The 21,712-nt window shown below is 34.1% G+C and overlaps 1 protein-coding gene across 1 annotated transcript in view; it reads left to right on the top strand.

The window, feature by feature from the left end:
* Positions 1-21,712, top strand: part of LOC115215927 (corticotropin-releasing factor receptor 2-like) — a 365,649-nt gene that overhangs the window by 183,683 nt on the left and 160,254 nt on the right. The window contains exon 4 of the mRNA XM_029785287.2: positions 19,891-19,991. Within this exon, the coding sequence (XP_029641147.2) occupies positions 19,891-19,991 (101 nt within the window). The remainder of the gene's footprint in view (positions 1-19,890; positions 19,992-21,712) is intronic.

Genomic DNA, 21,712 nt, shown 5'->3' with positions numbered 1-21,712 from the left:
CAACTTCACGGCAGGAGGTGCAGATAAGGGCAGCTGCATCGAACTCTCTCATGCACCAAATGGCTATTGCTAAAAAGCATCGTGAAGTAAAATCATGTAGCAACACCAAATGGCGGTGCCCCAGCATGGTCACAGCTTGTGAGCTGAAACTAGATAAAATAAAAAAAAATATATATATATATCTTTACTCTCTTTTACTTGTTTCAGTCATTTGACTGCGTCCATGCTGGAGCACCGCCTTTAGCCGAGCAAATCGACCCCGGGACTTATTCTTTGTAAGCCCAGTACTTATTCTATCGGTCTCTTTTGCCGAACTGCTAAGTGACGAGGACGTAAACACACCAGCATCGGTTGTCAAGCAATGCTAGGGTGACAAACACAGACACACAAACACATACACACACTACTCACATATATATATACATATATACGACAGGCTTCTTTCAGTTTCCGTCTACCAAATCCACTCACAAGGCATTGGTCGGCCCGGGGCTATAGCAGAAGACACTTGCCCAAGATGCCACGCAGTGGGACTGAACCCGGAACCATGTGGTTGGTTAGCAAGCTACTTACCACACAGCCACTCCTGCGCCTATATACACACACATATATATATATATATATATATATATATATATATATATATATATATAATATATATTATATATATATATATATATATATATATATATATATATATATTATATATATATCTATATATATATATATATATATATATTACATTATATAAAAGTGCTTAGTAAAATAAATTACTTTGCCACATACTGAACTCATTAGAAATAGCAGCTAAAAAAACTTTTTTAAAAAGATATATATATATATATATATATATATATATATACGTATATATGTATGTATGCATGCATGCATGTATATATAATATAACAAAAGAGAAAGTGATAGGAAGAAAGGGAAATGCTTATTGATACCCAGGCAGAAACAAATACATTGATAGACAAATAACACAAATCATTTTCGCCACTAATATCTTTTGCATTCTAAATCAACAACTCTTCTTAAAAATAATATATTAGTATCGTTTTCAAATTATGTCACAAGGCTAGCAATTTTGGGAGAAGAGGTAAGTCGATTACACCAACCCAGTACTCGGCTGGTACCTTTTTTTATCGACCCGGAAGGGTTGAAAGTCAAAATCGACCTCGGCGAAATAAATAATATAATAATATTCACATAATATCCACACACATGCGTATGTGTGAATGTGTGTGAATGAATATATTTGTATGCAGGTCGGTGAAAATAAGAATATATACGTATATCGTAATCAAATATGACTTGGATACGTAAAGAGCATATTAGTCCAGGAGTATCTATAACTTACAATTATTGTAGTCACATTATAGTCACATCATATAATTATAATCAACAGGAAATAAACGGAGCATATTTTCTTAATGTTGCTGCTACAGAGACTCTCCTCATTCATTTCATTATACATTGGTAATACATAGTATTAATTTCTAATTCGGCATGGAGCTCACTCCACTAATTAACTAATTATTTTACACGAATGTTCATACATATATATATATATATATATATATATATATATATATATATATATATATATATATATATATATATATATATATGTATATATATATATGTATGTATGTATGTATATATGTATGTATATATATATATCTTTGTGTGTAGGTGTGTATTCGTAGTAAATGTCATAAAAGTATATGTGTGTCTAATAACTATATACAAATATATACACATATATTATATAAATACACATATATGCATAATACATACAAACATACATACATGCATGCATATATATATATATATATATATATATATACGCACACACATATATGTATGTATGTATATATATGTTCGTGTGATACAAGATTTGTTTTTATACTTTTAATTCGATATACATTCATAGACTTTGTATGTCTATTTACCACACACACACACACAAACACACGCACACACACACAAACACACACACACACACACACACACACACAGATGATATATTTTCATTTCCCTGTTGAATGGTTTCCATTTAAGACCCCATATAGATAACAATGCCAGTCACCAAAATCTAATCCTTAACAAAATGAATGTTAATTAAGAAAACCCCACCGAAGATGAACCTATATCAACTCGCAGATGAAAGACAAATATACAGTCGAGGTTTATAATAGATGAGCAATGATAGAAAGCCTGACAAATTAACTAGTTAACTAGTAGGGGCATCAAACATAGCAGAGAGTATAGAATACCATCGTTGGAGAAGTTATCATGTAAGAAATGAGTGGACGATCAAGTTAGATCTGTTTTGAGAAAGAGAATAAGCAAAGCCAATAACAAAATGTAGCAAGAGTACCAAGACTTGAATACTAAGACATCATTCCCCACATTCAAATACAATGTACCAAGTGAAAAATGGAAAAAGACCTGCTTATCCACAGAATTAATAATATCAACAAAAAGAAACCTAATAACCCTTTGTGCTACAGGCTCAATGCATGAAATTTTGAGGGAGAGTGAAAGTTAATTGCTTCGGCTCCCAGTTCTCGGCTGGTACTTATTTCATCGACCTTGAAAGGATGAAAGACAAAGTCGACCTCGGTGGAATTTGAAGTCTGAATGACAAGAGAGACTAAATACCGCTATTTTGTCCGATGTGCTAGCGATTTTGCAGGCTACCGACTGAAAGAGGACTGACAATGGGAAGAAAAAAATGGTTCTTGAAAGATGGTCCTAATATATCAGAGAACTATAAGATAGCGCAATTGTCGTGGCCTAGAAAATGCTTAAATAATATGAACAACCACAAACCTTAAAGAAATCAGACATCTACTGAAAAAAGACGAAATACTGGAAAGCTTTTGAACCTGATAATATTGTCATGGAGATGACTATGGTACTAGAAGTTCTCAAAATTTAAACACTAAAGTATCCTCATAAGAGGCGTGTACGCTTTCATGAAACATATTGACAACAATTATGGTACTTTTAATTGAAATTTATACAAAAATATGCTCCTTCCCTATTTTTATCATAACCTAAAATGGATTATGAGAAATACAACTAGACGTGTCCCAGCGTAGTAAATAACCAGCAAAATGGCAACAATCAAATAACACATTATCTTGTTATAATAAAACGATTCTACAACTGGTTCAAAAATGAAGTATAGTCAATTACAAGATCTGCAGTTTATAACGGGCGCTTATTTTATCGATCTAGAAGGAACGACAGGCAAATATAGATTCCAGCAGAATTTAGGATCATATCCTTGAGAGACAAGACTAAAGATTATTATAAGGTAATTAACTTACTACTCCAATATTTCTCTGAATCCAACAGCGCTACATTGAAAACTAATGACGAAGCTAATTACTTGAAAATAATTTTATCGTAGTAACTGTATATACTTTAAGAATTGATAAAGACAGCATTTTCTGTCTTTAACTTCAGGCATTTTATATCTGTAAAATATATCTTAAGAGTAGTGAAATTAAATTTTCCTCTAGCTAAATTCGTAACTCGGTTTGCTTTAATGTTTTAAACTAACATCTCTCAAATACTATTGAGATTATTCTGAACATTAGAAAAGATTCTACTTTATTTAATATTCATTGGACGATTAAATATGTCTTTACCTAAGTGGCATAATTCAAATATAAGCTCAAACTAAATGCAGAGGAGTCGTTTTCAATTTACTGTTAGACAATGTTCACATTGTAATTTACACTATTGGGAGAGTAAAAAAAACTTGATAGCATCTCCTTTTCTAATCTATAATATAAATCCTTTTCTCTGTTTGTATGTGTGTGTGTGTGTGTGTGTAAAAGAGTATAACGGGTGTATTTTTTCTTATTTACCTTCTGCCCGTCGTATTAAGAAATTTAATTTCCTTTACCCAGTTATTTTCATTGTTTACTATCGTCTGCATCCATGTATTTCTGCATACGTATATAATCATACCTAGAAGGAAAGGGTCAAATTTGTCTACAATATCAAGGCCAGCCATTTCTGTTCAGGGAAAGAGAGACAGCTGCAGAAAGGGAAGCATACCAAGAAACGAACAGACTGTGCACTGCAAACGCTGGAGCATCTCAAAGTGATGAACAGAGATATTCACGGCTGATAAAGAATAGGATCTCCACTGCAGAACGAAGAGCAGTTGCAACAGCTCACACAATCAACTTCTATAAAAGAGCTTTCAATTATGCTTCAACAATTCATTATGCAAATGGCATTAGAGTTTCTATTGGTGAAATGGCAACTGAGTGCATATATTGTAAAGCAAGGAAATGGCCTGGAGAGACACCTGCACTGTACTGTAGTGGAGGAACGGTTAAACTCCCTGCAAGCCTCCAACCTCTAGAACCATTGAATAAACTGTTGTCATCATCTGATCAAGATTCCAAGTACTTCCAAAACAAAATTAGGCAATACAACGCTGAACTACAGATGGCATCATTTGGAGTCACAAGAGATTTAACTGAACCAGGATTCATGCAAACTTTCCAGATCCAAGGTCAGATTTATCTTCCGATTGGCCCTCTACTACCTCTGTAAAATGAATCACCAAAATCGGCCTTTCATTGTTTATAATCTCTACCTGTTTTTTGGTTACGAAATAAGCTACACAAAATGTGTTTTTGAATTACGTGTATTTACTTTATATACATATATGAGTTGAAAACTTTCTTTTAATATTTCACTTAAAATCTATGTTCCATATTGGCATGGGTTGGAAAATTATTAATGTAGAAAGTTGGTATCTCAGCTACTAGCAGTTCAGACCTGCGTAATCTAGACGGCGTTTTTAAATTTCGTTATTATCTTTAACTCGGGCAACGCCGGGTATATCTGCTAGTACTATATAAATATGGAAATTCTTACTCTATAATAATTTCTTATGCAAATTTGTTTGAGATAATCAAATTTGATAATCGATTGATTCGATCCAGTGCGTTGCTGATTTTTGTTTATTGCCTCTGAAGGAGTCAAAGGTAAGCTCGAACAGGACGGAGTTTGAATACTAAACCTAGATTTAAAAATAATGCAACGCGCTTTGGTCGACCTTCTGCTCACCCTGCCGTCCACTACTTTGATAACATTAATTCTATTTAGCAGTATATAAGAAATATCTAACTCTGATTTAATATTCATCAATATCGTTATACTTATGAAATATGATGCTGATGTTCTTCGAATAGGGAGAATACATTTTTACATAAGCGGAAACTTTAGAGTATCCAAGTTAATTGAGTTTAGATATTCATATATTACTGATACTAGTGTTAACAAATATTATACCCCAACAGGATAACTGTGAGGCAAGAGAACGACTACAGAAAATCATACACTTCTTTGTCTTTCAGACAGGAATAAAGGAAACAATTTCATTTTCTCACTTACATATTAGATATATGTTTATTAGATAAGTAAATTTCAATAGCGAACAACTTCATTATGCTGGATTCTGAGTCGTGGTATATTTTTCTCAAGCACAAACAACATGTTAATGATCAATGTTGAAATAACTGCATTTCAGCAAACTGTTAATGACTTTAGGGGTAACATGAATATTATTTCTTAGTGCCTATAAAAAGCATTGGATATCATTTCACTATTTTCTGTTAACAGTAGAAATGTGGGTGTGTCACGTAGAGTAAACAAACAACTAAAAGCAAGCTGTGAGTGCCAACCTGCTTAGATTTCTGATTTAATTATCTCTTTTCATTTGTGTGACTAATACATTTGAGAAAGGTATGAAAGCCACAAAAGTTCAACTGTTGCTACGAATCAGAGGACTTGTTGTTATACGTGCATGAAATCAGTAAGCATTCTGGGATATGTGACACAATTCTTTTGTGTTTCTGTTATTATTTGAATAACAAATACGAGGTAGTCAATCGATAGAGCGTTCTACATGTGACAGTAATGTTGAGAAATGGTCAGGAACATTGAAAGTAAAACTAAAATAATATGCCAACATATACATTTCCTGAAGATCGTTTGATAAAAAAAAAAGTCTATAAATTTATACAAAACAAAAAGCATGTTGAGATGGTTGATATCGTTCTGCTATAATGTTTTCAAAGTTCTGTTGACCAATAGGTTTGTTCTACGTGGTCTAACAATAGTTACAGTAAGGCTGAGGCTATCGGGAAAATAAATTTTTATTAACTGAAATGAAAAAGAAGAAAAACAGAGAAGCAGAATAAGTTGGCATCCAGGTTTAACATGTATAAGGTAAATAAATAAATCAAAATGTGTGCATAATACAAATTTCACATTGGGAGTGGTGGAGGACAATGTTTTTCATCGTTAGTTGGATGCGTGTGTGCTTTCGTGGACTTGTGTTTGTCTAAAGAAAAACAAAATGTAATTGATGTTTTTACAGGTTAAAATTGTTCTGAACTTTGATTGGAAATCCGTGAGAATACAAAATTTTTTAGTTATCAGTTCCTATAAAGACATAAGAATGTAAAATTTAGTGTATACCTACTGAAAATGAAGCTGTCATACATGCGCACATATTTATACGTAATGATATGTGAGTGTTATTCATTTGATCTTTCGGTTCTGTCAAAAACAGCGGTTATACTACGGATATAGCTATTTAATAAATATGGTCTCTATGAGTTGTGTTTGAATCACCAGGTGGCTATTAATGTTTTCAAATTTTGGCACAAGCCCAGCAATTTTTTTTGGGGGGGGGGCTAAGTCAGTTATATCGATCCCGGGACTTTTATTGACTCAGAGGGGATGAAAGGTAAAATCGACTCCGACGGAATTTGAACTCAGAACGTGAAGATGAACAAAATACCTATTTCTTTACTACCCACAAGGGGCTAAACACAGAGACGACAAACAAGGACAAGCAAACGGATTAAGTCGATTATATCGACCCCATTGCGTAACTGGTACTTATTTAATCGACTCCGAAAGGATAAAAGGCAAAGTCGACCTCGGCGGAATTTGAACTCAGAACGTAACGGCAGACAAAATACCTATTTGTTTACTACCCGCCAAGGGGCTAAACACAGAGAGGACAAACAAGGACATACAAACGGATAAAGTCGAGTATATCGACCCCAGTGCGTAACTGATATTTAATTTATCGACTCCGAAAGGATAAAAGGCAAAGTCGACCTCGGCGGAATTTGAACTCAGAACGTAACGGCAGACGAAATACTACTAAGCATTTTGCCCGGCGTATTAAACATTTTACCAGTTCATTGCCTTAACAACAATAAATTTAACTAAAATAGTTTCAACATCTCCTCAGTTATTCCCCTCCCCAAACGTACACGCATTTACAAGATAGAGAGCAAGATGGAATAATGGAGAGAGACATAGAATTAGGCAGATATACTCATATACTATAAAGATCTTTAAAAATAACTGTTAAGGTATAGTTAACGAACAAATGGTTTTATTTAGCGATGAATTATGGTGGATATAATGTAATTATATCGAAATAAATGTATCATATAAGTTGATATTAAATTTTCCTGTAAGATATGTCATTTCAATATTAATATTGAGCTGATTCTTAGGTTTATATATTTCTTTAATGTTATTTCATGATTAGTTTTTTTTCTTAAATTTCTTACTGTTTTTACGAAATGTTTCAGCATTGCTATTATCTTATAAATCCAATTACATTCGTTATAATTATATACAAAGGACCAATTTATCGAATCTGTTGTATTTCTTGTGCTTTTCTTAGCAACGCCTACGCAAGAGATGTAAGAATTCTACTAGTTTATACTTAGAAAATATAATTTGAAAAATAAAAATGTTTCAAAACTTCTAACTAGTTTCATTCTCTCTATGCCAACTTCTTAACATCATAATTATATACTCTAAGATATAGGTAAGAGATTGTATTTACTTTGATATGCAAAATTCTAGAGTAGTCGTGCCGTCATTAATGACGATGGGCGGGCGTTTTAATAAGCTGTATGATAATTACAATATTTTGATCTGCATGAATATTCGATTTTTCCAACTGGAGGTATGGTTGTAAATGAAAATGATGAAAGCTGCTAATGAGAGTATGAAGAAGTAAACAAAAATACAAAAATAACCCGTAAATAAGGAAATTACATTTAACACTCCCAAATATTATGCTGGTTTGATTACTTTCAGTAAGTACAATACATTACAATGATCCACTCGTTATTCTACGTTAAGTTACTGTCTACAGTAAATACAGTAAATTTCACATATGTACGTTGTACATGTATAAGTATTCAAAACTACCAAAATATGTGCATATTTACATATGGGCACGTGACCTTACAAACAGGCTATATGCATTTTCTGAAGCAGGTTTAGTTTAGGCAAAAGTTGTGCATTTACAACATCTTTGACACGTTCGTGCAAATGCTACAAATGTACATAAGCAGTATCATTGACATTCTCTGAAAAAGTTCCTGAAGAATAATATTTCTTGTGCAGACATTAGAACGCACCAACACACTTTGGCCTTCGGAATGTTCAAACTGCAATTTCAGATTATTTCTGTCTTTCGTTCTGCTTAAATAATGAAATACATGCTGTGTAAGAAGTAAATAGACTAAAGATGAGTACATGATACTTCTCCGTAAGTTGAATACAAAAGGTAACAGTCGAATATAGTGTACTATTGAAAGTAGGATAAGTGGAATATGTGTATATACATATAAGTACATATCGTATTAAATATATATTTAGAACACATAGCGTATCATATATATGTATATATACATAAGTACTATTCTTTTTCTAGACATATTGGTAATTCCTGTCTTATTTTAGGACTAGCTTCCTTTCACTACTCTTTACACACCCCGGTTTTCTTTTATATTGAAATAACCCATAAATATTTCACTAGATCACTGCTAGTTCAGTCTTTTACCTATTGACTTCAAGTTTCACGCTGCAAGAAGGTAGGATTTTAATATACTGAGCCTTCTGTCCTCATCTCTGGGCCATGTTCTTTCCTCTTTCCTTTGTTTATTTCATTTTATATATTTGCATTCACTCTGACGAAGCTCCACGGATGTGTTATGAAGATGACGAACATTATTTTCGGAATTTCTTTCGTACGCACCGACTAACATTGGAAGCAGAAACGGCCGTAAGGAATGATATGTGATGTTTTTGTATTAAAAATAATCAACCGATGTCGGTCAATTTGTTTGTTAATCATAAGTTTTCTCCATTTTCTGATTATATATATATATATATATATTTAATGACTAAATTACAACAGGTATATACCCCATTGTTTGTATTATAGTGCATTGTTGTACCGTTCAAAACTTTTTTATTCTTTACAAGCAATACACAATGCTTTGAGCTAACTACAATACTCTCCTATATATATGTTTGTGTGTGTATGCATGTGTGTATGTATGTGTGTGCGCGAGCGTGTGTTTGTGTGTGTGTGCGCGAGCGTGTGTTTGTGTGCGTGTGCGTGTACGTATGCATAATTATTTGGACTTTGGGTGTACGGTTAGTAGAATGTCCATTAAGGTACGCTCACTGTTTAGGCTACCTGCTGTCATCCACAGTTTTGATACAAGTGTGTCACTGTATCTACTTCAGGAATTCCGCAGTGATCCTTGAGTTTATAATGAATGAGGGAAACGGAAAATGTATTATTTTCTAGTTGGTCATCAGTCTGTGTCTGTATTGTGGTTTTCTCACACTGAGGACGGGTAACCACTCAGAAACCTAGGTCTGTGAGTATAACGTGAGGCTAGAGATGGGAACGATCACTTTCCTTCCAAATGCTTTACAGACACATACTGTGTCGATGGTCAGTTGGAAAAGATGTTTTCCTGGGACTAAAACAACAGTAGCATCGTCCTTTATAGGACTGCTACATTCTGTTCGCATATAAACTTTACTATACACACACACATATGTATATATATATATATATGTAGGCACGTGGCTTAGTGGTTAAGGCATTCGGCTCACGATTGTAAGGTCGTGAGTTCAATTCCCGGCGACGCGTTGTGTCCTTGAGCAAGACACTTTATTTCACGTTGCTCCAGTCCCCTCAGCTGGCAAAACTGTTTATTACCTGTGTTTCAAAGGGCCGGCCTTGTCACACTCTGTGTCACGCTGAATCTCCTGAGAACCACGTTAGGGGTATACGTGTCTGTGGATTGCTCAGTCACTTGCACGTTAATTTCACGGGCAAGCTGTTCCGTTGATCGTATCAGCTGGGACCCTCGTCGTCGTAACCGACGGAGTGCATATATGTGTGTGTTTGTGTGTGTGTACGTATGTGTATGCGTACAGGCAAAAGATTGAAGACGCAGGCTCATAATCAAAAATTAAAAATAAAGTGTGCATAACAATAAAATAAATATATCTTTATATGAGACAATGTATGAAAACGAAATAGTTTGCAAATGCAGAGTAGCGAGACCCTGGCTTAGACACGAACCACTGTTCTCAGATTTTTCCAGTCTAGTACTACTAATATATTCCTATAAAAGAGACATATTCGCCCAACTAGATATTTGGAGTAGCAAAATCAATGTCAGGGACGCAAAATCGGTTGCTGACTTCAGGCATCCTATGGTTGATTACTTGAAATCGAATCTTAGATGCAAAGGAAGACGTACGAAATCGCAATTATGTAGTTCATGAGAAAAAAACAATATTTTTTCAGCGAAAATATTTACTGACTCCCGAGTAAGCTGGCATGCAACAAAAGGTGTATCCTCTTAGCCGTTGCTGACTGTGTGAAATTTCTAGCAAAGTTTTGTTTCCCTAATGTCAGCGTGAATTAAGAAAAATTTAATACTGGCAGAATTCATAATTAAGCGACAATAAATTAATGACGATAGTAATGAAGCTATGGCTATACATTTATAAGAAATAATTATATAGAATGTTCAAATGAAATTATTGCACTAATTAATTTTGCCTACTTCCTTTTCTCTTTAATAAAATCATTTCCAACTTCGAACACAGAACGTATCATTGACTTGTTTCACTCCTGAAGTTAACAATGATACCGGACAATATGTCCTCTTCCAAGTCATAGATATCCGCTGATTATGTCTCAACTCGAAATATTTCGATCGATCTATAGACAGAGCAATAATTACACAAATATTTCCAGTCATTTGCTAAGAAATGGTTATTTATTTTCAAGAAAGATCATGTTCTACTATTTTTGTAACATTCAATTTTAACACTTTCTGCGTGTTGGTAAAATTTTACAGTAAATATTATTATTAATAAAGATATAAAGGATTATTTCTGAAAAAGCATATGTGCAGTTCAGCATCTTATTTAACACACACACACATACACACACACACACACACACACACACACAAACACACACACACACACGAACACATACACACACACAAGCTGCCAGACGAGATGGTGAAGATGCCGACGACCGCTTTGTTCAAAGCCTCCCTTGACCTCAAGTGGCCTGAACTCTTTACATGAACACCACCCTGTACTTAACTCCATGTCCCCCTACATGGCCTTGCTATTTGCTTTTGAGCCAAATTAACTAACTAACTAACTAACACACATTATAGTCATGTTTTTCTGATTTAAAGTAATGAATAAATAAACGTGGTATATAATATCTTCAAAATTATTTTCTTAATTTCTTATTTCACATTTATATTTTTTATTGGTTTGGTTTAGAGCAGCGCTTCTTAAAATGTTTTCATTTATGACCCCATTTTTCATCACGAGATATTTCCCGACTCCAGGTATTAAATATGCGATTGTGAAATAACATAAAAAATGAAATTCAAGTATTTAAATCTAATTTTCGCGACCCCAGCTTTTCACTTTGCCACCCCAAATGGGGCCGCAACTCACAGATTAAGAAGCACTGGTCTAGAGAAAGAAGCAGTGCTCATGACCTTCGTAGTAGCCCCTCCAAGACTGACAAGATTCCTGCCGAGAAACCCTCCATCATGTGCAAGGATCTTAATCCGGAGCATTGAGCTTCTGGAGATATAATGTCTGAGCACAGATGTTAGTACAGCGACCGAGATGGATTAAAAAATATGGGTGGGTGACAGGAGGAGAGGCGAGCGAATCGAAAGTGAGTGAATGGAAATGGTGCGGAAACAGAAAATTCTGAGGAGTAGAGATCCCTGTTGTAGGAGTGAAAACGAAAAAGAAAAGAGACAACAGATAGTGAAACGATGTCTCTTCTTTTATTATTACCTAGTTTGGTGTGTGCTTATGAACAATTTCATTCAAGTCAGTGGAGTGGTCTTTCTCTGCGTGAATTTTAGTATGCCTGTGTGTGTAGCAGGAAGATTAGCAAAATCAAGGATAACATTCCAAATGTCGGAACAACGCCCTAGTTTTAGTTCTCATCTGAGCTCCGTAGCCGGTTTGTAGTTTAGTGGCTGAAGTATTTTTGGCTGTCATGATAATGTATCTAGTTTATATTAGCAAATGCATCCTTTTGAAGTCAATAGGGTGTGATTTAATGGAAAATGACCGGCTGTTTTGCATTCATTTAGAGATCTGCAGTGATGGTGAGGAGTAACATTTGAATCGATCATAAGGTTTATAGTTGTATATTGTTCATGTTTGTGATTAAGTCCGTAATGTACAATAATGTGTTTTATATGTGTAGCGATTGCATACATGTATTGTTTAAGGAAACAAGATTAATTTCTTTTGTAATACAGGCACAAGGCCTGAAATTTTTGGGGAAGGTGTTAGTGACCCTGGTGCCAAACTGATACTTATTTTTTGTCTCTCGAAAGGATGAAAGGCGAAGAATTTGAGCGGGAATATGAGCTCAGAATGTAAAGACGGACGAAATGCCGCTAAGCATTTTTTTCCCGGCGTTCTAATAATTCTGCCAGCTCACCGTCTTTGGAAACAAGATTAATATGACTTCACTGGATGATGTTTTTTAGGCTTATGTTTCATGAATCTTCCACAGATTTGGAGTGAAGTGCTTAAGTTGAATGTAGAGGACACTAGGATGTGGAAAGTTTGGAAGGAAAGAATGGTGGTATCATTTAAGCAGAAGTAGATATTGAAGAGTTTAACTGAGGATAGTGGTTAATTCTAGGAATATTGCTTGAGGTTAGTAGAAAGGATATTGTCAGGGTGGTGGCCTAGTTGGTTTGAAGAGACTGGAAGTAATTGTTTACTTGGTAGATATATATGATGGCGAACCTATTTGAGTGTGAGTGTGTAGCTTTTGTTTAGGTTTACCAACTGCGCGTTGTGTGGAATAGAGTACTAAGAAGGAAGCAAAGAAGTCTTCTTTGAGGTACTTAGTCGTTTTCAGATTTTTTTATGCTATTGTCCTTCTTTACTCATGCTTTAAAGGCACGAATTTGGATCAATTTATGTTGTTTGGCTACTTTAATCCGTGTTAGAACTAATGTGTGAATGGTAAAGGAAAAGAGGATTCCACAATATTGGCAGAGATTCTTTCCGCGAGTAACTAAAATTAAAAGGATTGGGTTTAAAGAACTAAATATACTAATACACATACACACACATACACATATACCTACATACCTATTTCGGATGTGTTTGAAAATTGATATTTCCATTGGATTTCCATTGGATTGTTTTACTTTTTGCTTACATAACTCCATGGAAGTAGAACAGATAAAAGCCTGATATCAACCTTATCCAAAGCCATGGAAAGATTTTAGTAATTAACTGTGAATATGTTTCAACGATTAATAATTTCTTTCAGAAGTACAAGGCAGGAAATCTGAAGTTGATAACGAATTGGGAATCAACTTTAAATCTGTATTTGTTTCGTTAACATCCACTGTAATAATTTCCAATGAAATTACTATTTAGAAACTTATATCTAATCTACGATGATGGAACCTATTCTAAACATACCCAAAAAGTTATTTTGGAAATATCGATATTAGTTTTATTAATCGACTTAAAATACTTGTAAGAAAACTGATTTTCTCACCTAAATTTCTCCCTTTATCATATATAAAAATCGATGTCAACATATTAAAAATAACTTGCCTTAAGAAATTTAACCAGAATAAGCAAAATCCTTTTTCGTCAATACCGTTATTAAAAAAACATTAAGATATAAAGTTCTGTCTTTTTAAATTTTATTTTTGTTTAATAATGCATGCCATTCACAGAAAAGACAAAGTTGCGCCAATTACTTTTGTTGCAAATAATTTTATCAAATGACTATAACAATAATCTTAGAAAATCGATTATTGCTGTCACTTTTAAATAAAAGGATGTAACTTGAAAACTACTACTGTTGGAAAAATTTCAATTGTCTGGCTGAATTAGACGACGATTGTATTAGAAAATCTTCAAGTACTTTCCAATACATCGCTAACAGAAAATCGTACAAATAAAGTGCGACTAAATAAAATTAAAAGCACATAACAAACCTCTAAATCTATATAATATTTTCTACTGAACAGCTAATATCTTATTCATACACTCCATCTAAATAAATGTATACATAAAAGCAAATATCTGTCGACATGAGCAAGGATGGATTTTAGAGAGATCGAGATGTTTCTGGATGTAAAGCACCGTACTTATCCATTGGAAGAACACTCTTCATTCTAATCTTAACAAGAAATGTAAAAGTCACCGTAAAATGTTTGAGGTTGCGCGAGCGTGTGTACATAATTACTTCCCGTCATATATATATATATATATATATATATATATATGAATATACACGTTTTGTAAATGTGTGAGGATTGAGTAGTATAAGGGCGCGTACGTGTATTAATACCACAATATATACATACATACATATATATATATATATATATGTGTGTGTGTGTGTGTGTGTGTGTGTGCATGTATATATTGAGTAGTATAAGGATTGAGTAGTATAAGGGCGCGTGTATAAGGGCGCGTACGTGTATTAATACCACAATATATACATACATACATACATACATACATATATATATATATATATATGTGTGTGTGTGTGCGTGTGTGTGTGTGTGTGTGTCTGCATGTATATATATATATATAGTGGTATTAATACACGTACGCACATATATATATATATATGCGTAGAGAGAGAGAGATAGAGAGCGAGAGAGAGAGAGATAGATAGATAATACATACATACACACAGACACACAGACACACACACATACACACACATACATACACACACACACACACATACAAACACACATATATATATATATATAATATATATATATATATGTGTGTGTGTGTGTGTGGTGTGTGTGTGTGTGTCTGCATGTATATATATATATATAGTGGTATTAATACACGTACGCACATATATATATATATATGCGTAGAGAGAGAGAGATAGAGAGCGAGAGAGAGAGAGATAGATAGATAATACATACATACACACAGACACACAGACACACACACATACACACACATACATACACACACACACACATACAAACACACATATATATATATATATATATATATATATATATCAATTTATAGTATAAAATGTGGATTCAGAAAATCGTACAGCTATCACAGAAATCTCTTTTAACGAATTCGGCTCTCTGTCTACATGGTAATCAATTACATAGACGTGTATATAGAATGTCTATATAACTGAACGTCCAGAAGATCCGATCTATGAAATTATTTCATGAGGAGTACATTGTATATCTACAGAGAAAAATTCTTATGCGTGTATATTTAGAGTTAAATTGTTGATGTAACCATGATGTTCCTGTGATCTGATGAGCTAAGAGTCTTTATTTGCATTCATTCGTGAATATAAAATTGTATTGTATAATGCGGAGCATGCTTACTAATTCAAACAAGAAGTCTTGATTTATTCTATACTGAAATTAATGCCATACAAATACGATTGCGAAACGGCCGTAACGTTATGGAAGTTACGTGGTTAATTTAAATATATATTCACATCTCATGTATGTATATATGTATGTATCTATGTCATTATTTAGTTTATTTCAAGATTTCTTGCCAATAGAGAAATAATCGGTTTCTAACCTAGATGCAAGTCTGCTTCATTGGAATTTCAACATCAGCAGCAGGGTATTTTTGTTTGTTTGTTTGTATGTATGTATGTATGTATGTATGTATGTATGTGCAGATTTGTATGTTCTATGTATTTAACCTCATGCATGTAGTTGCATATCTAGACATGCTCATATATATTTAAATGATAAACTGGAAAGTTTCACAGATTTTTACAGTTCCCGTGATGTATTGGATCTGTAGTCTTCGAATTAGTTACTTTCTGGTTTTGAGTAGCCTAATTTCTCAAGATGGGTATTTACAGTGTGTTACATATCCCAGGGTCCCAATAATTACAAGTATAAATCTGAACTTGTAATCTGGATAGAGTAACTGCAGATTTCTCAATAGTTCAGCATAGTTGTTCTCTTTTTCACTGATCTTCGGCTTTATGTTTACATCCCCTGGGCAGATAATTTTCAGAACTGTGCATTGTTTCTCTTCTTCATCCCAAATCATTATACCAGGTCTGTTGTACTTACATTCTATTGAGGTCATTGTGTATGTATGTATGCATGTATGTATGTATGTATGTATGTATGTATGTATGTATGTATGTATGTATGTATGTATGTATATATATATATATATATATATATATGTGTCTCTATGAAAGTATGTATGTATATCTCCTCCCCTTTCCTCTCTTTGCACTCCACATTTTGCCCATTGTATTCTCTCCAGCATTTAAAACTTCAGCTATCAACTCTTCGAAGATTTCATCTACACCAAAAACTTGAAACTTTAACCCTTTAGTGTTTAAACCGGCCACATCCGGCCCAATATATTATACATGTTTTATATTCAAACTGGCGATATCCAGCCTCTCACACCTAATCTACAGTGACATTCTAAAAATAAACATTCACATCATTGAAACCTCAAAGCTATAAGATAATGCATGATTAATTCAAAACAATTTGAGTGAAAAAGTATTACATTTAACAGAATAATCTGAACACTAAAGGGTTAAACCTATACCTCACGTTTCCCACACCCACCCAATAAACCCCTACCATTTCTATTCCACATCAGCACCCCATCTTCGACCACTCCTCCCACAGTCTACCTCCAACACTCACTCCTCACCGTCGTCATTATACAACCTGAATTTTGACTAATTTAAGCTTATCACTAACTGTTCTCTCATATCACATTCTGACAATTTTTGAACCTTCACCGACATCAAGCAGTTCCAGCACAGCACAAGATAGTTCGCCTTCTTTCCGTGCCCACCACAAACACCAAACAATGAGAATTGATTCTTGGTCCTCGGTCACCGTTCATCCAACTATCAGACCAGTTTAGCAGCCTAAACTTGTTTGTCAACGGTTACAACACAGCATTGAATAAACTTTCTGAATTAATCAACGCCCCCCCCCCTCGCCGAAGTCTTAGTAGTTTGAAATCTGCGACACCGGAACGATATGATCATAAATCGGCTGATAAGATTGAAAATGTGGCATGATGCATCGACTTCTATAGGGTGGAGGCATCCTGATAGCTTAACAATTCCATAGTCTGTCACATCCTGCTCTCCAAAAATTTACCTATTATGACATAGTCCGCTCCTAACTCCTCGATTGCTGCCCACTTCATTGTCCAAATATTATTCATTTCTATCATCTTTCGATCAAATCGATCCCAGTATTTATTTTAAATCTATTATTTTTATCGCCCACTTTTAGCCAATTTCCTAATTCTGATATAAAACAAACCAACATCTTTTAGTCAAATATTTAGAGACAAACATAAGCGCAAAGATGCACACGCACGCACACTCACATATACATTTTGTTAGGTGTTTGTGCGCGTCTCTGACTATAAATTCTGATTTGTTCCTGTCAACGGAGGTGCATTAAGTTATGTACCAACAAATTTGTCCAAAAGCCTAGAAATACTTGATTTCACGGAAAACGAGAAAGGCACTGACACGGATTCCAGCGGCACAGTGAAGATTTGTAAGATATTCGAAGACTTCTCCCTGTGAGATTCTTATGTGAATAGATGCACAAACTTGGGTGTATGCATCGACATTTCAACCAACACACAAACTCACCCTCATAATTACAAACACCGGGAACTCTCTTAACTCAAAAAGTCTTGTTGCTTTGTTAGTAACCAGCTTGCAATCTCTCAAGGGGAACTTAAATTAAACTCAAAGGAAAAACATGCATACATACATACACAAACATGCATACATACATACATACATACATAAATACATACATACATACATACATACATGCATACATACATACATACACATAATGTATTTCCATTCATCTAAATACACTTTATTATTCCTCTTCATATTGACTCCCTTGTAAGGTGTACCATCACATGGAAAATCACGTGTATTTGAAAAATTCCAGCTGTGATTTCTCAAGAATCCATTAAAAATTGTCAAAGGTCAAAGAGAGTGTGCTTATAGAGAGATGCCTGTTCAGTTAGATCACGACGAATTATTATTATTAATAATGATTTCAAATTTTGGCACAAGGCCAGCAATTTCGGAGGAGAGGGTAAGTCGATTACATCAACTTCAATGCTCAATTGATGCTTATTTTATGGGCCCTTAAAGGATTGAAGACAAAGTCGACCACGGCGGAATTTGAGCTCAGAACATAAAGAAAGACGAAATGCCGCTGAGCATCTTGTCCGACGTGCTCACGATTCTACCAGCTCGCCGATAATAGCTTGAATCGTTCGTCCACGCTTCATAGAGTGTATGAGCAAACGGTTTGTGGAGTTTGTTTGTAGCCGAGACTGAAATTATAAGACATTTTCACCAAATAGGCGTAGGCGTAGGAGTGGCTGTGTGGTAAGTAGCTTGTTTGCCAACCACATGGTTTCGGGTTCAGTCCCACTGCGTGGCACCTTGGGCAAGTATCTTCTACTATAGACTCGGGCCGATCAAAGCCTTGTGAGTGGATTTGGTAGACAGAAACTGAAAGAAGCCCGTCGTATATATGTATATATATATGTATGTATGTATGTATATGTTTGTGTGTCTGTGTTTGTCCCCCAACATCGCTTGACAACCGATGCTGTTGTGTTTACGTCGCCGTAACTTAGCGGTTCGGCAAAAGAGACCGATAGAATAAGTACTAGGCTTACAAAGAATAAGTCCTGGGGTCGATTTGCTCGACTAAAGGTGGTTTTCCAGCATGGCCACAGTCAAATGACAGAAACAAGTAAAAGAGTAAAGAGTAAATACAATTCCCCTCGAAAGAGCGATGAATTTGTATGTAAACACTATCGACGTTCTTTCTTTTCTCTCGAAGTGTAAACTACTGAGATTCTATGATGAAAAATAAAAAAAAGATTCCATGGTTTTCCATCAGATTGTAATTATTTTAATCATTGTTAACGTATTGCCTCCCTTTGTAAAATAATATTTGATTAATAAGTCACAGGTTATTTATGATGCTGGCGATTTGTAATGGTGTAGTGCTATATTTGATAACCACCAATTTGTAATTGTAAGATCTTCGTAATAAGTAAGCAATAAATACATGTAAAAAGATGCACGGCATCTTTTTCCTTATAATTCCTTAATTTCAAATTGAAATTTCTGACGTTGCCTCATATCATGAAGAACTGAGTACTTCCCATTTAATAGCTGTCACCCCGAAGGAAACCACGTAAACATTATTATTCTATGGAAGTAAAATAAATGCATTTTATTCGGCATACATATGGACAATATTGTAATTCTTATTTACACGCTTTACAAAACATGAATTATGAGCAATTTTGTTTTTTTAAAAAAAAACCAATGCAGTTAATTCCTTGCTTAAATACTCATTTTTATATTTATCTCAATTCTAGAATCTTCGACGTTTGACAGCAAAGACAAGTATTTTGTATGTTGGCTATTCTCTTTCAACTATATCTCTTCTTATTTCACTCTTCATCTTCAGATATTTCAGGTAAGTCGGACATCTTATTTACACTTTTAAACTATTAAAAAAAATCAGCATAGAAATAACATTTAGGTATTGAATACACTTTTAATATAGTATTTTTTAAATAATCTTTAATATCTTCCACTCCATCTATTTATTTTCAATTGAGCTGTGCATAAAAAAGAAATTCATCTAATCTAATCTAATCTATAAAGATGGCATTAACCATAGAACTGTCAAACTACAATTATATTCAGACAATCTCTATGGAAAAACTGCAGGGAAAGAAATTAATCTGTCTTTGAAAAACTCCAAAGAGCATCAAGGAATTAATCTTTACAATCCCATATATATATATATATATATATTTTGTCAAGGATTTATAATCCTTTGAGGGATGTTAGCATCCTAGTTCTCCTGAATTTTTTTATATGGATTCGAGTATCTTTAAACAAACTGATATCTGCATGTCAGTTTCTCCATTTTTCCTTTTCTCATTCATACATAAGTACACACACACACACACACACACATATATGTGTATATATATATATATATATATATATATATATATAATATATATATATATATATATATATATATATACATCTGTATGTACATATGTTTGTGTGTACTGATGTGTGCGCGTGTGCATTTTTACATACATGCATACATACATACATACATACACACACAGGCACATAAATATAGATGCATGTATACACACATATATATATACACACAGATATATATGTATATATATACCTACATCTACACACGCTCCACACACATACATCTTAATGACGAACTGAAAAAATGGCGCTATCAAAATTAGAAATAATACCTGATGTGTGAAATATCCGAAATATTCTCCCTTAGCAAAAGTTATTAAAATTAATAATTTAAATGCGAATGTCATTAACTTCTTAAATAATGGTTGGCTATTATAATAATGGTTAATATTATAATAATGGTTAATTACAACCCAAACTTAGTTTCAGTATCTCGGTAAGTTTATTTCATAAATCAGTAATAACTACGTTAACCGTTCGTCTTAAAAATGATTTCCTAGCAAATGAGTTGCTGTCTAACTGGAATAAACTTTCAGTAAGAATAATGGAATTGATCTTTAAAAAGGGAGATATTCGTGCGTGAATAACAGTATGTCTGTGTTAAGAATAATAAATAATTATTTGTATCTCAATGCGTGCAATGACCTAATTAAATTATTCGGTGATATTTGATATGTTTATCCAAAAGAAAAGTGTCATATTTCTTAAGCTGGCAGAAACGTTAGCACGCTGGGCGAAATGCGTAGCCGTATTTCGTCTGCCGTTACGTTCTGAGTTCAAATTCCACCGAGGTCGACTTTGCCTTTCATCCTTTCGGGGTCGATAAATTAAGTACCAGTTACGCACTGGGGTCGATGTAATCGACTTAATCCGTTTGTCTGTCGTTGTTTGTCCCCTCTGTGTTTAGCCCCTTGTGGGTAGTAAAGAAATATATATTTTGAGCTGAAGACAACCGGTCGACGAAAATCTTCCTCCCTCTCAAAGCAAATGAGATAGCTCCTTGCTTGTTGTCTTTAGAATGTAAGTGATTAAGTAGAAACAATGTTGTTAAATTGAAGTGTTTTTCATTATAGTTTACTGTTCAGCCCAACGCTTTTGTATAACGATTGAGACGAATAGAAATTCACAATAAAACCTTATCATTGGTAGATAACATGAAAATAGAGTAATAAA

Source organism: Octopus sinensis, linkage group LG9 (genome assembly GCF_006345805.1).
Source record: "Octopus sinensis linkage group LG9, ASM634580v1, whole genome shotgun sequence".
Taxonomy (NCBI): domain Eukaryota; kingdom Metazoa; phylum Mollusca; class Cephalopoda; order Octopoda; family Octopodidae; genus Octopus; species Octopus sinensis.
This window is presented reverse-complemented; position numbering and strand designations above follow the sequence as displayed.